This window comes from Panthera uncia, chromosome D4 (assembly GCF_023721935.1).
Source record: "Panthera uncia isolate 11264 chromosome D4, Puncia_PCG_1.0, whole genome shotgun sequence".
NCBI lineage: Eukaryota > Metazoa > Chordata > Mammalia > Carnivora > Felidae > Panthera > Panthera uncia.
Window position 1 is genome coordinate 66648856 of NC_064807.1, and position 16989 is coordinate 66665844.

General features: G+C 47.5%; 1 protein-coding gene and 1 long non-coding RNA gene across 3 annotated transcripts; one reads left to right on the forward strand and one right to left on the reverse strand.

Annotated features, from left to right (window-relative positions):
• Positions 1 to 4476: 4476 nt before the first annotated feature.
• Positions 4477 to 9334, reverse strand: KLF4 (KLF transcription factor 4). Of its 2 annotated transcripts, XM_049627553.1 has the most exons (5): positions 8640 to 9332; positions 8402 to 8522; positions 6740 to 7730; positions 6476 to 6640; positions 4477 to 5035 (listed from the first exon to the last, which is right to left on the reverse strand). In XM_049627553.1, the coding sequence occupies exons 1-5, from the start codon at positions 8642 to 8644 to the stop codon at positions 4860 to 4862; spliced, it is 1458 nt and encodes a 485-aa protein (XP_049483510.1). In that variant the 5' UTR covers positions 8645 to 9332; the 3' UTR covers positions 4477 to 4859. The 2 variants fall into 2 exon arrangements, with proteins under 2 accessions (XP_049483510.1, XP_049483499.1); XM_049627542.1 differs by having other exon boundaries at positions 6476 to 7730; positions 8640 to 9334.
• Positions 9335 to 9493: 159 nt separating this feature from the next.
• On the forward strand, positions 9494 to 15160 carry LOC125920356 (uncharacterized). Its single transcript, XR_007457032.1, has 2 exons — positions 9494 to 9663; positions 12460 to 15160. It is a non-coding gene; the product is annotated as an uncharacterized LOC125920356 (long non-coding RNA).
• Positions 15161 to 16989: the final 1829 nt, after the last annotated feature.

The window sequence follows — 16989 nt, forward strand, 5'->3', positions numbered from 1 at the left end:
ATTTGTCTACCTACCTACTACCTACCTACCTGCCTATGTCTCCATAAAGAGCTATTTCTCCTGTCTCTTGCTTTGTTTAGATGATATCATGTACTGTGGACATGAAAAGAAACATAAAAGGATGACAAATGGTCCTCATACTTTAGGGTACCATTATAATTATTGTGTTGTATCAGTGGAAAATGCTCTGCTAGGTATAATCAGATGTCAAAAGGATCCTGGAAATGTGTATTTCCTTTTTGTTCTGAAATTGTGTTTATATTTATTTCCTCCTTCTCCTTTAAGAACAAGTGGAGAAGGACTTGGGAGGGCAGGTTGCAACATGCTGACTCCTCTCTGTGCCGGTGCCGGAGAAGACCGGAGCGATTGGAAAAAGTATTACATCAATGGTATTATGGAAAACACTTAAAAAGGTGGACTCCTAGGGGTGCCTGGGTGCCTCAGTCGGTTAAGCGTCCGACTTCTGTTCAGGTCATGATATCATGGTTTGTGGGTTCGAGCCCTGCATCGGGCTCTGTGCTGACGGCTTGGAGCCTGGAGCCTGCTTTGGATTCTGTGTCTCACTCTCTCTGCCCCTCCCCTGCTCATGGTCTGTTTCTCTCTCTGTCTCAAAAATAAACAAACATTAAAAAAAAAATTAAAACAAAAAAAAAGGTGGACTCCCAGTGTATGTGATTCCAGAGAAGCAGTTTAATTGATGCTCCAACCCTGTGCACCCTCCTCCTGCCCGACTAAGCTAACTGGCTCTGGTAGCCTAGATATCAGCCTGCAAGATTTTCTGTGTTTAGGCTAACATGACAGCAGTTGGTTTCTTCTGTGTTTTGACTGCAACCCGGGCATTGAAATTCTTAGGTACCTTCATTAGGGTTTAAGAATTTATTAGTTTTTCAGAAGATGGTAAGAAATTTACTCAAGATTTACTTTTTTGTTTTAAGGTAAAGGCTTCCTAAGCTTGTTTGTCTCCAACTTTCATTTTAGTTTCACTTAATAGGAGAAAACCTTCTTTTCATACAGCATTCTGATTGTGAACAGTCGCTCCTTTGCATTTTCACAAGTAGAACACTCCGGGATATGTTCCACAGCATTCATTATGTAGAGCGTTCTTGGTGGTTTTATGTGAAATATTATTGAATGGCTCTGCATGTGAACAATGAATGATAATTTCATAAATGAACTTTAGGAAGCAGACGTGGCTTCAGTTTAGCACTGTAAAAACTTGTCACTATACTCTAGAAGGTGCTAAGAAAATATGAAGAAATGAAACACATAAAATAAAATACATGATAACACGATAGAAGAATGGAATACATAAGCTAAAAAGGTGGAGGACTGGATGTGTGTGTGCTGGTGTGCTGAACAGAGCTTCAGAAGCCAGAACATACAATAGAACAGGTGGCTGACATAGGCTGCTGAATTTAGATACTGCCAAATATCAAAATACTTCAGGCACCATCACTGCTTGTTTTAAATATTTTCCCTGTGGACTTGCTTCCTTGGCATAAGGACCACCTCCCATGGGCTTTCTTATATGTAAATTTATATGTAAGAAAGGTTAATCTTCAAATATGAAATAACATCGCGTGTTTCTAAAAATTAGAACAGTTTTTGAATGGAAGAATATTCTTCCCCCGACCATTCTACATGAGATGGTGAAGGTTCCTGTTTAACAAACCGAAACAGAATTAATTGTAGGCACTAAGCAGGTTTTCAGGTAGGAAGACTATTTTGCTGGAAAAGACATTTTGCTGGGCGAGAGATAGACTGAAGAAATCTGTTGATGTGTAGGAAACACTACTGTTTATCTTGTGTGTGTGTGTGTATGTGTGTGTGTTGTGTGCACAAGTTAAAATCTAGGACATATAAAATTAAATATCATAGGGAAAAGGTAATAAGTAGGCATCTCGAATGTTAGGTGCTGTTTATTATACAGTGTAAACGGCTCCATAATGCAGTAATGACAGGACATCTCGGCACTCAGAACGGGATAGGAACGAGAGTAGTTTTAGCTATTTACTCGTGTTGAGAAGTTTTGCCCTGTGACATTTTTGGGAAATCTTCCTTATTTGCTGTTGATACTGAAACTTTTTCAGATTAGAAAAAGTTCATGCAAGTGACGTTTCCCTACATCAGAAAATTTTTAGTGTGCTCGGCTATTTTGAGACGTTTCTTTTGAGGTAATAGGCACTTAGCAAACACGAAGATGTTATCAGCCATTCAGTAAATACTTTTCATACACAACCGCGTGCCAGAAGTCTCTGTATGAGAGAAAGGTGGATTACAAGAGCAACCACCACAATGTAACACACAAGAAAAGGCTTCTTGTTTAAATAGCTTTAACTGATCTTTCAAAAATAAAAGCCTAGGGGCACCTGGGTGGCTCAGTCAGTTGGGCCTCTGACTTCGGCTCAGGTCATGATCTCACAGTTTGTGAGTTCGAGCCCCGTGTCGGACTCTGTGCTGACAGCTGGGAACCTGCATCAGATTGTGTCTCCCTCTCTCTGCCACTCCTCTCTCTCTCAAAAATAAATAAACATTAAAACTTTTAAAAATAATAAAAAATAAAAATAAAAGCCTAAATATTTGCACCTGCATTCTTAAAAAGTTAAATAGATACATATTTGGAAACTAGAAAATCTACATGGAGAAAACCATCATGGATATTTTCGCATTTCCTTCCAGGCCTTCCTCTTAAACTTTGTTGCTTCTCTCTCTCCTTCAATGCACACACACAAACTTATGCAACTGGAATCATACTGTTTATAGTCTTAGATCCTGCTTTTTCCACTTAACATACCATGAGCATTTTTCCATGTCATTAAATATGCTTTGAATATGTTCTTGGCCACATAAAATTCCATCCTAGTGATGCACCTGTTTTCTTTTAAGCTAAGACACATGCCATGTTTTCCAGTCATGCTGGACTCCCAAAAGCCAAGGAAAATACTTTGTGTTGATCCACCATCAGGCTCTTATGAATTTGTTTTCTTCTATTTATAAGATGCACCCACACTTCTGGACACTACGTACAATGGAGAGTTAATAAGCAGTCTAAAGATGCCAGGGAGCTTGTCTGCTTGGGTCACCCTGCATCACCATTACAAATGTACGAAGTGTCAACAAGAGTCACAAATGCTCTTTCCAATTTGTGACTGCCACAAATGAAGTTCAAACCTTGCGTGCCTGCCTCAAAAAAGCATCAGTGCCCTTTTAAAGTTGAGTAATTTCGGAAATATGCTCCAAGCTTACAAAAACACCACTTAAAAAGTTTTGCTCTACACTTAGTTTTGCGAAAGTATGTTTTAATTAACTCTTAGTTCAGTCTGCTGAATCTACAGAGGACTGATGGAGTGTTAAAACTTTCTACCAGAAAATTTGGTACTAACCTCTTTAGGACTCGAACTAGAATGTATCTGTAACACCCACTAAGCATAAATGAACCCTTTAATCCTCAGGAGGGCACTGTGGAACTATGTTCTTAGGGTTTCTCCGCTGTAGGAAGGTTTCTTTTGTTCCTCAAATTGTTCTGAGGGCAAGGCCGGGCCTCTGAGAAAGATTTTTATATTTTCATTTAATTTTAAAGAGAAACCATAAGGACCTTTTAAAATATGAAACTAGAACGTATGTATTTTATGAATACTTTCCTATTAAACTGGGCATATTGAAGAATAATTGAGCCGGTTTGTACCTGGAAATTCATATTCAGGTAAGGAAATTGCATTCATGTACTTTTCCGTACATTTGGAAAGAGCCACCCAAACCAGGTTTAATTCTATGATCTCCAATATTCAGCTTTAAGCCTTAGACTTTGATAGTACTTACTGTAAACCCAGCCTTAAAAGTGTCTTCTTTTAATCTCTGTGGAGGTAAAGTTTGGCCTTTTCACCTGCCCTCCCGACTGTGTTTAAACTGAAATTCCTGTAACATGCTTTTCCAGGGGAAAAACAAAACAAAAACAGTGTTCAGATAAAATATTATAGGTTTATTTAAAACTTAATTCTCACCTTGAGTATGCAAAATACAAACTCCACAAAATGTTCATTTTTTTTTACTTTGTAGTTTACAAATATACAAAATAGAAGTTTGCTTAAATTTATATTACATATTTATTAAGGCAAGGAACTATATAGAAAAAAACATTTGTTCTGCTTAAGGCATACTTGGGAATAAACCATTGTACAAATTATTGCACATCTGAAACCACAGTGCATAACAGACTGTCTGCATAAAAATGTTAAAGTAAACCAGGTGTATTTACCTGACTTAGGTCATAAATGTAGATCGGAAGACAAAAATAGATTTTCCTTGTCAACGTATGCAGCAGTTTGAGAACTTTGGCTTCCTCATTTGGTACCTTTAGAACCAAGACTCACCAAGCACCATCGTTTAGGTTATTAAAACACATTTTCTGTACCTGAATTTCTTCCTCCTCTTCTAGTATCATAATAATGGCTTTTAGAAGGCAAAGAGAATACAAGGTGATCTTTACACTTATATTGCATCGAACACAATTCAAGGGAATTCTGGTCTTCCCTCCCCCCAACTCATGGATCTAATTTATACCCTGATATCCACACCTTCCAGTCACCCCCTTGGTGTTTTGTAAGTCCAGGAATATTCAAGTTGGACTGAGAATTGGAATGATAGAAGATCCAGTCACAGACCCCATCTGTTCTTTGATTTGTCTTCTGGTTTCCTTGTGTCTCCTGATTATCCATTCACAAGTTGGCTTGTTGGGAACTTGACCATGATTGTAGTGCTCTCCAGCTGGGTTCCTCCCCTCCCCGGGGAAGACAGTGTGAAAAGTAAAAAATACTGAATTCTCTTCTTGGCAGTGTGGGTCATAGCCACTGTCTTGGGATTTAAAAGTGCCTCTTCATGTGTAAGGCGAGGTGGTCCGACCTGGAGAAGGCCCGGTCGCACTTCTGGCACTGAAAGGGGCGGTGCCCGGTGTGTTTCCGGTAATGCCTGGTCAGTTCGTCAGAGCGGGCAAATTTCCACCCGCAGCCATCCCAGTCACAGTGGTAAGGCTTCTCACCTGCCAGAGGAAAAGAAACCCGTTGAAGCCATTGCTACATCATGCAGAATTGGCCGCTTTAAAAACCGGAGGCCAAATGTTAAACCGACTCCCCAAGCACCCTACTCTGAAAGAAGCCAGGAATGTTTTTAGACCACTTCAAGGCCATGCTAAATTTCAGATCACAAATAGGAATATTAAGCTTCTAAGTATTCCTTTCGCTTTTTTTCTGGTGTGTGTGTGTGGGGGGGGGGGGGGTGAGGAACAGACATTTAAGTAATGAAAATACACACATACAACGTCAACCTACACTTCTACATTGCTAATGTTTTCATTCTTGAGTCAAAGTACCATAGTGGTGGAAGTGAATTTGGAAATGAAATCTGCTGGTCTATCTCCCCTGCCCAAACCAAGCAATTAATATCCTGTCCCACTACAAATGCGTTCAAAGAGCCACAAGCGGCTACTTTTTCTGCTTCAGAATTTGTTATTTTTTAAGATTTTTTAACATTTAAATCCAACTTAACACATAGTGTGCATTTCTGTTCTTTTAATGACTACTACACCTAACTGACCTTATGTACCTGCACTTACATGACATGGAATTTCCCTGCACTGACCATCTTAAACTACAATCTTAGTAATCATAACATTCAATTCTTGAAAGTTTCCGAAATAGAATTCTTGAAAGTTCTGAAAATAGAACTTACTTATGAAGAGTAGACCTAAAAATAGCAAAAGAGCGTAAATGTGGGGAGCGAACAACCAGTGAAAATTGTCTAGAAAATTAAAAACTAATAAGACCTATCATTTTTTTGCACTGCAGGTGTCATTTAGTTTTTAATTTTTTTTAACGTTTATTTTTGAGACAGTGCAAGTGGGGTAGCACCAGAGAGAGAGGGAGACACAGAATCCCAAGCAGGCTCCAGGCTCTGAGCTGACAGCACAGAGCCCAACACGGGGCTCAAACCCACGAACCGGGAGGGGAGATCATGACCTGAAGTCGGATGCTTAAGTGTCTGAGCCACCCAGGCGCCCTGATAATTTAGGGTGTTGTTTCTTTTAATCTCTACACTCAGTGTGGGGCCCGAACCCACAACCTCGAGATCAAGAGTTTCATGCACCAGCGACCGAGCCAGTCAGGCACCCCCAAAGTGTAATTTCTTGATTACAAGGGCAATGCTTTGCTCGGACTAGGAGAGGCCCACCTGCAGCCTGGAACCTCCCTCCTGCCTTTCAAAAGCCTAAGAGAACTGCACATTCAAGCACTGATACTATCCATCAAGCAAAAGGCTCTTGGGCAAAAAAGGAGGCGCCAGCTTGCTGTTCTCCCCTGTGATCCAAGAGATGGAGGAGATAGACTGTGCCTCACATCCCAAGGGAGGCCCTGAGAAGTGTCCACAGTTAGCCAGTGGGGCTGGACACCACCCTCCCTCCTTTCAGCAGCTTCTATTCTCCTACCTGTGTGGGTTCGCAGGTGTGCCTTGAGATGAGAACTCTTCGTGTAGGTTTTGCCGCAGCCCGCATAGTCACAAGTGTGAGTGGCTGTCCTTTTCCGCGGCCACGACCTTCTCCCCCTCTTTGGTTTCTGCTCCTCCGGCATGCAGGAACCAGGTGGCATGAGCTCTAGGGGTGAAGAAGGTGGGGTCAGCATCATCCCCTGAGCCCGGGAGGGCGGGCACTCGCAGGGCTCCCCAGCCCAAACTATGAATCCCCGGGACTGACCTTGGTAATGGAGCGGTGGCACCTGTGGCTGCATCTGGTCAGGCAAAAAGGGTGGGTAGTTGGGCCCAGGGTGGGGATGGAAACCCGGGGGGAGCGGTAGGGCAGGATGACAGTCCCTGCTGCTCAGCAGTTCCTCGGCACCCAGGGTCGGGGTAGTCCTGCTGGGGAGCTGCCGCCCCAGGGGGAAGTCGTGGGCTGGCGGCCGGTGGCCATTGCTGAGAGGGGGTCCAGTGCCCATGTGGGCCTCTAGGGGCCGACCAACGGTGCATGACGAGACCGCCTCCTGCTTGATCTTGGGGCACATGCGCGGTGGCCCGCCACTGTAGGGCGCCACTACGACCGGGTGGCTGCCGTCCGGACTGCCTTTGCTAACACTGATGACCGACGGGCTGCCGTACTCGCTGCCAGGGGCACTCAGCGACGCCTTCAACACAAACTTGCCCATCAGCCCGCCACCTGGCGGCTGCGGCTGCTGCGGCGGAATATACACTGGGTCCAATTCAGGCCGAAGGAGCTCAGCCACGAAGCCGCCCGAGGGGCTCACGTCGTTGATGTCCGCCAGGTTGAAGGGAGCTGTGGGAGGAGGCACAGACTCCCGGCCATAGAGGAGGCCGCCGCCCGTGCTGCCTGGCGCCACGCCCGGGTCGCCTCCAGCCCGGATCGGATAGCTGAAGCTGCAGGTGGAGGGCGCACTGGCAGGACCGCTGCTCGACGGCGAGGACGAGGATGAGGCTGATGCCGACGAGGACACGGTGGCGGCCACTGACTCCTGATGGGACAGTGAGTTGGAGAGGATAAAGTCCAGGTCCAGGAGATCGTTGAACTCCTCCGTCTCCCTCCGGGGTAGGAGAGCTGGGTTGTTGCCGCCGCAAGCCGCACCGACTCCGCCACTTTCCAGGTCGGTGGCCACGGTCGCCGCCGCCAGGTCGTAGGGGCGGCCGGGAAGCACGGGGGGAAGTCGCTTCATGTGGGAGAGCTCCTCCCGCCAGCGCTGCAGGAACAGGAGGGGAGAGAGACCGTCGGTGTTGGTCCCCTGCTGCTACATTACATACTGGCGGGCCGGCCACGCCGATACCGCCCAGGCACCGGGACTGGGCAGGCACGAAGCGCCCGGGGCCTCCGGGCGTTAGCGCGGCAATCTCGGCCCACCGCCGGGCCCGAGGAGAGGCGGTGCGTCGGTTTGGAAGATGTTATGTCGTGTCTGCCCGATTGCGTGTGAGCAAGCGCTGTGGCTCGGCAGCCCGGGTCCTGCCCCAGCCAGATCCCGGGGACGTTCCCGCCAACCCTGGAATTGGGGCACTGAGGATCTCCCTGTGCGCACCCGCCACGGGTACGCCTACGCGCCAAGCTCACTGGGGCCCAGCCAGTGTCTAGGGACACAGCCACCTCCCGCCGGTGGCCCTCGCGCCAGCTTTGCCGCCTGCGCGCTAGGGGACGTATGCGGACCTGGGGTGCGCCCCCGGCGGCTCCGCAGTGTAGGGACCACACGCATCTACAACTGAGCCAAGGACGCTGAAGCCATCCTAGGAAGACTGCGGGGCCGGTGCGGTGGCCTCTCCTTCCCTTCGCCGGGTGGTTCTCGGTGATCCCTGGGCTCCACCCGTCCCCACCCTACCCACAGAAGCCCACCGGACGATCCCGACCTTTCGGGGCAATACTCACGTTATTCGGGGCACCTGCTGGACGCAGTGTCTTCTCCCTTCCCGCCGGGCCGGACGCGAACGTGGAGAAGGACGGGAGTAGTGCGTCGCTGACAGCCATGTCAGACTCACCAGGTGGCTGCCTGAGGGCCGGGTGGGGCGCAGAGGCAGGAGTCAGGGGGGTCACTCGCGACCGCCGCTCGGGCGCGTCCCACCGGCCTCTGGCCTTCACCCCTCCCTGCGCCCCGCGCTGCACCTACCTCATTAATGTGGGGGCCCAGAAGGTCCTCGGGAGCCCGAAGCAGTGGGGGTACACTAGCCCCAAAGTCAACGAAGAGGGGGGAAAAAAAGGACTTAGAATCGAAGCAAAAACCAAAAACCCCAAATTGCCCGAGATCCTTCTTCTTTGGATTAAATATAAATGGGAGATGCCTTTTTAAAAAAGTTCCTTTGTATACAAAAGTTCTTAGAAAAGTTGTAAACTCCTAAAAAAAAGACAATCAGCAAGGCGAGTAAGTCCGGTAGCCGCGCTGCGCTCTCTTCGATTCAGCAGTGTCCTCCACCACTGTCGCAGTCGCCGCGGCTGTTGCCGTGGGCGCTGGGGCTGTGGCCGGGGTGGCGGGCGGGCGGTGCCGCCAGGTGAGACTGGCCGCGGTGGCGCGGATCTGCGGACTGGGCGGCGGCGCAGGGCGCGGAGTCCAGGGGGCTGCGCGGGGCGCGCGCGGCCATGGGCGCTGGCCGCGGGCGGGTGGGTGGCTGGGTGGGGGGCCGGAGGGGCGGGGAGGGGCACTTGGCGGCTCCCGGTGCCGCCGCCGCCCGCCACCGCCTCTGCTCCCCGCGCGCCCGCAGCCGCGCTCGCTCTTTCGGGCCGGGGAACTGCCGGCGGCCGGCGCGCGCTCCTTACTTAACTTCTCGGCTCCCGCCCTACCCCCGCCTCCTACCCGCCGTACGCCACAGCCGGCCGCCAGGCCCCGCCCCCTCCCTTTCTTCTCCCCTCCCTCCTGTGGCCCCCCCGCGAGTTGCCATGGCAGCTAAATAAACAAACTCGGCGCACGTGGGGGCGGGGGGGAAGGAGGGGCGCGGGCGGGGCCCGGCGGAGCAGTGACGCCAGCTCGGCAGCTGGCGGGCAGGAGCCGTGCTGACGCCGGCGGCGGCGGCGGCGTCGGCGGCGGCCCGGGCGCAGGGCGCTGGGCACCCGGCGCAAGTCAGGTCGCCGCGCGACTAGGGCAGTCCGCGTCGCCATGGTCCGCTCCCCGAGTTCGAAGCCCGTGGCCGAGGAGTCTGGTAGGGGCTGAGGGGTCGGTACAGCGCCCCCACCCCCGCTCCGGTCCGCGCTCGCCGCGCAGTCTGCGCGCTAGAGAAAAGCGCGATTATCCGCGTGACTCATCCAGCCCTCCGTCCCTTCCCTGCGCACGCAGCAGCCGGGCGCCGGTCCCGGAGCGCCAGTGCGGTCTCTTGGCCTGACCTCGCGAGGTTCCTCGCAGGCTCTCCTGCCGGTGGGGTGGGGTGGGGTGGGGTGGGGTGGGGTGGGGATGGGGGTGGGAGGCGAGGGGAGGTGGGTACCCAGAACTATGGCGGGACTGGGAGCTTGAGAGGGCCGGGGTGGTGCTTCTCGCCTGGAAAAGGCTGAAAGAGGCCGCAGCGGGAAACGGGCGATAATGGTTTTGATATTTAAGGGAGCAAGGAAGGGAGTGAAAGGGCTCAAGACTTTGGGGGTGGGGGGTGGGCAGAGGGCCTGTGAAGCGCGGAGACACCTTTCAACCAGGGGATCTCAAAGCACTTTACAAGCCACGCACCCTCCTTTCCACTTTATGGATGAGCAAACTGAGTCATAAAGAGGTGAAATGGCGAGGTAAAGGTCAGACGGCAGCTCGCTCCCTTGGCTCAGGCTCCGAGCGGTCAAGCCCACCGAAAGGAACTTAGCTGGGAAAGTGGACACGTGCCAGGAAGTGGAGCGGTGCGGTGGGACCCCGTTCCCGAAAAGGGCACGAGGAGCTCGCGGCAGCCGTTCCTGCCCACCGGGAAGAGAAGAGGAAACGGCGATCGTTATTTCAGCCTTATAACTTTGCCTTCCCACCCCCACACTCCCCTAAGTTTGTGATCAGTAATTTTCCAGCCGGGAAATGTTTTCGCCCTCATCTCTGCAAACAGTGGCTTTTTTTTTTTCTTCCCCAAACGTGAGTGTGGTGCTCGGTATCGCCTGCTGAACGTAGGCTTGCAAGGTGTTTGGTTTGGATTGAGCCGCGCAGAGCCGATCTCAACCCGCCCTCTCCACGGAGCCTCCTCACCAGTAAACGCTGTCGATCCCAGGAAAGACAAGGGGAGGAGGAGGACTGGGAAAAGTATCGAAGCCCCAGAACAGGGCAGAGTGTGCGCTCACTCTCACCCTCACCGAGCTCCAGTTGCCTCATATTTTAAGTCGTTGTCACCTGTTTGTTTGAGTTCTGCGATTCTGGTACCTATTAGGTTTCCAAAGAATATTTGTTATCCCTGATTTTTCCACTTCTTGCCGACCACAGAAGCATTCTTGGAATGCATCTCATCCGAATGAATCCACTCGGCCCTCTCTGCCAACGACAGGAATCCCTCTAGGTCCAGTGGGTTGGACGCATTTGAAGATGACTTCCATCCTTTGGCCAACTCCTGCAGCTGGGGAGAAGGGCATGCTTTGGCAGGGAAAGCCCGACCCTCCCGTGGCTTGGAAGGGTTCAATCTCACCCCATAGGAACAAGCCAGTTACTTTAACTCTGAAAACATTGCCCTTTTCAAACGGAGGAACCAAGAAAAGAAAACACCTGCTACCCCTCCCCCCACTCCTTTCCTTTGGATGGCAAACATTTCTTGGAATGCTAGAACTCCAGGATTGAATGGAAAAGTTACCCACTTTTCTATCAAGGCCTAGGTTTCTAAACCCTAATGAACTTAGATGAACCCTTGATCACATGTAAACATGTAAATCAAGGACTTGGAATTTCTAACTTAGCCGGTGCGGGAAGTTTTTTCTACTTTGCTCTCATTTATCTAAAGCAGTAACCTTTCCCCTTCAGCAAGAGCAGCTACCATAATGAAAAAACAATATGGCACAGGTGAACTGGAAACATACTATTATTACATCATATAATCAAGACAGGATTCTGAAACTCAGTTAAAAAGATGAACTTGTGGGGCACCTGCGTGGCTCAGTGGGTTAAGCCTCTGACTTCAGCTCAGGTCATGATCTCAGTTCGAAAGTTGGAGCCCGGGTCGGGCTCTGTGCTGACAGCTGGGAGCCTGGAGCCTGCTTCAGATTCTGTGTCTCCCTTTCTCTCTGCCCCTCCCCTGCTTATTCTCTGTCTCTGTCTCTTTCAAAAATAAATAAACATTAAAAAAATTTTTTTGAATGAACTTATAGTTTCCAAACAGCCTTCAGGAGGTTAGGTAAAGCCAGTGCCTCTTTGTGGCAGGCAACTATCTGGTTATTCCAATGATTGCATCATAAAGGGAAATCTCTGTATTTGCCATGGATTTCTAAAAGTGGTAAGGAACTCGGGGCGCCTGGGTGGCTCAGTCAGTTAAGCAACCCACTTCGGCTCAGGTCATGATCTCGAGGTTTGTGAGTTCGAGCCCTGTATTGGGCTCTGTGCTGACAGCTCTGAGCCTGGAGAGTGCTTTAGATTCTATGTCTCCCTCTCTCTCTGTCTCTCCCCTGCTTGTGCTGTGTCTCTGTCTCTCTTTCTCAAAAATAAACATTAAAATTTTTTTTAAAAAAGTGGTAAAGAACTTCCAAGTTTACACCTCATCTCCTTTCAAGGCAGGTGCCTGGTGTGGCAACAGGGTTATGACCCTCCCTCTTTTCAGAACAGGTAGGTCCAGAAGAGTTAAATCCCTGCCCTGTATAATTTATAAACATGAGGCTGAGTAAACCTTTGATGACTAAATTGCACTCTAAATAATAATAATAGAAGACACCCTTTAAAGAAGAATTACATACTTACTGGTGACTTTATTTCAGCAAACTGATATTACAAGTTTTGTGGTATGGAAGTTAATTATTAATGTCCTTGGAGTTATAAAATAGACTTTTTTTTTTTTTTTTTCCAGCACAAACTGCATTCATTGGCAGAAGATGCGATGGAAACCATCAGTGTTAGGGGGTTGATGACCTGGAACTTTGACAGAGTGTGTGTGATAGATCGAAGAGGCTCAACATGTTTCAAATGAAGGACTCTGCACCTAGAAGTGAGCACCAGATCTGGGCAGATAGAGTTTCCCAGGGAGCCTGGCTGCACCCTGGCCTGCGGTGTCTGTAAAACTGCCACAAAACTCAGGACAAGCTGCTTTTTCCGAAAGAGAAAGCAAGAGATGATTTTAAGTATCCAAATTGCTTTGAAATGAAGTCTGTACTGATAACTGAGAGAAGAGGGGCTTATAGGTTTCACGGAGTCGCAAAGGTTTTCGTAGCCTCTGCTTTCATCTGCTTGGAAACGCCAGCCTGTTTTTCACCTCGGTCGTGTGTGGAGGTTAAGAAAGTGGGCATTAGCGCTCAGTCTCCTGGGTTTGTGTTCTGACTCTGCTGCTCTTAGCCGGGCAGGTTATTTGACCTCACTTTGCCTGTTTCTTCTTTAAAGTGGGGATAGTCACGGTACCTACTTGTTAAATTGATGAGGATTACAAGTGGGATTATCCAGATAAGGTATTTATCATAGGCCTTGGGATTATGTATGATATGTCTGACCATCACCAGTATTTTCCAGGGCACCATAGGCTTCACGAGGACAGGAGCTGTTGCCTTCCTCACTGCTGTAACCCCAAGTCCTAGTACAGTGCCTGCCTGGTACACAGTAATCTCTGCGTTTGTTGGGTAAATGAATAATGTACTTCAGCAGGAAGGTGGTCTTTCCTTTTCAGCTCCCCATTGGAGGTGCATTAGTCCCGTTTTTTTGTCAAGAGCTTCAATCCACCCAGACCCTGACCCTAATTTTTCCTCCCTTGTTTGATCGTTCGCACCCGGCTTCCCAAGATAGAAACCTAGATTCCCCTCAATTCTTCCCTTATTTTCTTGGGCCTGGGCATTTAGGCATCCACAGAGCTCAGCCATTTCCATTCCTAAGTGTCTCCACTACTTCTGCGAGAGTTGAGCTGCCTTGGCTCTTCTCATTTATAGCTTTTAGTTATTGCTGTGGCTTCCAAACTGTTGTGTTCCTCCTCCTCTTTCTCTGCCGCCTCCCCCATAGTCCCACTGGAATTTCCCTGCTAGATACGATCCACTTTTGCTCACAAATCACTTCTTAGCCTAACGGACGACACTCTTCCTACTATGGCCCTTGAAAACTTTGCAGGATCATCTCTAGAGACTGACCCCACCCTCCCTAAGCTTTAACTGGATGTTCTCTCAAGTCTGAATACATGAGTGTGTGTGTGTGTGTGTGTGTGTGTGTGTGTGTGTGTGTGTGTGTTTCCATTGGCTAGTCGAAATACTTTTTCTCCCCTTGGAGCCCTCATCTTCCTCAAGCTTCAGAGCCCCATAGCCTGTTAATCCTCCTCATCAAGGCTAGTGCTCTTCCCTCTGAGCTCCAATAAAGCTGTGTGGTGACTGCTGTGGCATCTACCCAGTGGACTCTCTGATCTGGCTACTTGTTTGTAGCTCTTGTTCCACTGTGGCATCCTTTAGGACAAATGCCCAAGGAGTATGCATTTTAGGAAGAAGGGAGCAAAGCTGCTTTGGTAAGGCGACTCATCTGGAAGCCCTGCTCTTTCCTATCTTGTCAACAACATTTCTTCTGCTTCAGAGATCACTGGCTCGGTTCTCTGTTTTCCAATCCCTCTTTTCCCTCCACCGGCTTCTTTTCGTTCATTGAAAAGTGCTATGGGAGCTCCTGGGTGGCTCATTGGGTCAGCTCAGGTCCTGATCTCACCTTCAAGGGTTCGAGCCCCACATCAGGCTCTGTGCTGACAGCTCGGAGCCAGGAACCTGCTTCGGATTCTGTGTCTCCCTCTCTGTCTCTGCCCCTCCCCTGCTCACGGTCTGTCTCTGTGTCTCTCAAAAATAAAATAGAACATTAAAAGAAAAGAAAAAAGAAAAGTGCTATGAAGGAGACAGAAAATAAAGTCCTTCATAACTCTGCCCTCACAAAACAGACAAACAGTGAGAGAACAGCCCTGGCCAAGGCATTGTAATAAAACAAACTAGAAAACACAAACAAAAATAACCAAAAGCCAAACCAAAACCAAATGGAGAACGAATCACCTCTTTTCTGTAGCCAAATCCATTGCCTTTCAAAACCCGAACATTGGGTATTGAAGTTTTTAGAGCAGAGAATGAGTCACAGACATTTAAAAATCAATTCTGAGAAACTGAAAATCTCTTTCATGAACCTTTAAGTTTGATCACTTAACTTACATTTGCAGCCCCCCAATTTTAAGTGATATACCTTCTTTAAGACATTTAAAAAAATTCTAAACTTTAAAGATGTTCAAAAAGAAATTCTAAACCTTAAAGATGTCTGAACTGCCAGCATTTGTTAAATTCGACTTTTCAGTGTTTTCATCTTGTTCTGAGATGTTAAGAAGATACAAAAATAAACCAAAAAAAAATCCCCCTCTTTTTAGGTTGTTTCTGTTTAAGTACAGAGTAATATCTTTTAAGAGTAGGATACATAGTAGTAACATTTAACAAAAAAATTAGGGTCTAACATCTTTTACCATCTTTGACTAGCATGATTGTTTTTAAGGCCACAAGGAGACTCTTCTGATACCACGTGCATAAAATTAGCATTTAAAAGTAAAAGAACTAGCAAAACAAAAGCAAAACAAGGCAAATCAGCAGAAAAAAAAAAACAAAACCTATTGCTGGAATTTTCTCCTTGACTTGGTCCACCAAATTTCCCTGGCTTGTTAAACTCTTTCCTGGGGAGAATTAGCATTGAAAGAAATAAGACATATTCTCAGATTCTATTTTCTTAATTTGAAAGCCTCAGTACTTCAGATCCTTAGCATAGGACAATGTTGTTTTTCTGAAGAAAACATGGTTCCATGGTTTAAATCAGAATGGAGGTAAAAATTTTGCATTATGGAAAGTGTAGGGATTTTGAGGGTTCACAAGTGAATGCTTCACACCCTGAGAAGTGCAAACAAGAAACAAACAATTCTGTGTTTAATTTTCTTTTCAGTTTGTGGGCCGGACAAGAGGATAGGTTATTTTTGCCAATTTGACATTATGTACTTTGAGCCAAGGAAATGATTTTTGAAAAAATAATAATAACAATGCATTTGATTACCCTGCGGTTGACTTTTTTTCCACAAACATTGTGTTTGTTAATCAATTTTAATGTACTGGCTAGTGGGGATAGTGCTAGGAAGATGGCCAGTGCCAATGCTAAAGAAAAAAAAAAAAAGACCAAAATTAATTTCTGGCAGCACTAAATATCTCATTGTGCTTGATGCATTTTTCAAAGTCTGATAACTCAAATGTAGACACATGCTCTCATGTCAAGGGACGACCAGAAGCTTTTTTGAAAGAGGAAACCCTAGAATAGTTACCTAACCTTAGAGGAATTCCCAGCATTTTAATAGAGATTCAAGAAGGTAATCTATTCAGACTGCCTTCAGTCTATGTTGTCAGTTACTGATGAATTTTTCTGGTTGCTACATTTACCCAACAAAGCTCTCAGAGCCAAGTGTTTATGGGAAACACTGAACTGTTGAATTTCGATGTTCTGTGTTTCATTCAGCAAACTAGGCTTTCCATTAAAATAACAAGTCAATTGAGCTTCTTTAGGGACTAGCCACTATCTCTGGGTTATCTGGGTGCAGATTACAGTGTCATTATCTGAGTTGCATTCTCTGTGCCACCTTCTTGCTGTAAGTGAAGGAGGGCAGAATTTACAGTGTGACGGGAGAGGAAGGAAGGGCTTGAATTGCAAGTGGGAAGTGAAGCTACTCTAGGAGAGATGGCTGGGGCTGCCACCCAAGAATTTGGATTCCAGGCCTCTTACTGCCCATGACCTTGGGCAAGTTGTGCCATGCAGTGACACTCTACTTTCCTTGTCTGTAAAATGGGGCTATGAAAGTACCTGCCTCACAAAGCCGTTGGGAGGATTCAGTGAGATGTTGGTTGCAAAGGCTGTCGTGAATGTTTGTTTTTCCCCTCTGGCAGCAAAACCTGACACAGTTCTCCAAATTCGATGAACTTGAAATCGGTTCTGCGATACCTACCACTAGCAGATGATGCGGTATCTTGGTTTGAAAACTCAAGTGCTGGGGCGCCAGGCTGGCTCAGTGGGTGCAGTGGGCAACTCGACCTCAGGGTCGTGAGTTTGAGCCCCTCATTGGGCATAGAGATTACTTAAAAATAAAAAAGGAAACTAAAATGCTTTTTCATGGTTTCTTATTTCCCTCCAAATATTCCAGCATCACCACAGATGCAACAACTAAGGACCATCCTCACCTGAAATCTCACAAAGACGCTGTTTTGAGTAGGGCCATGTATAAATTAACACGAGTTCACATCATGTCTTACAATGGGCTCTTTTGCTCTTGTCGAATCTAGAAAGACAATGACTATTGACCCTTCATAAGCCAGTCAAGAGCTAGATTGGACAGAGGGAGTGTCAAGGTGAAGTTCGTAATTGA

Coding starts and splice junctions, on each gene's coding strand:
- KLF4 (XM_049627542.1), bottom strand. Junction 7,731..8,401: donor CAGCAGGTGCCCCGAATAAC/GTGAGTATTGCC, acceptor CTGTTCCTGCAG/CGCTGGCGGGAGGAGCTCTC. Junction 5,036..6,475: donor ACACCTGCGAACCCACACAG/GTAGGAGAATAG, acceptor TTCCTCTGGCAG/GTGAGAAGCCTTACCACTGT.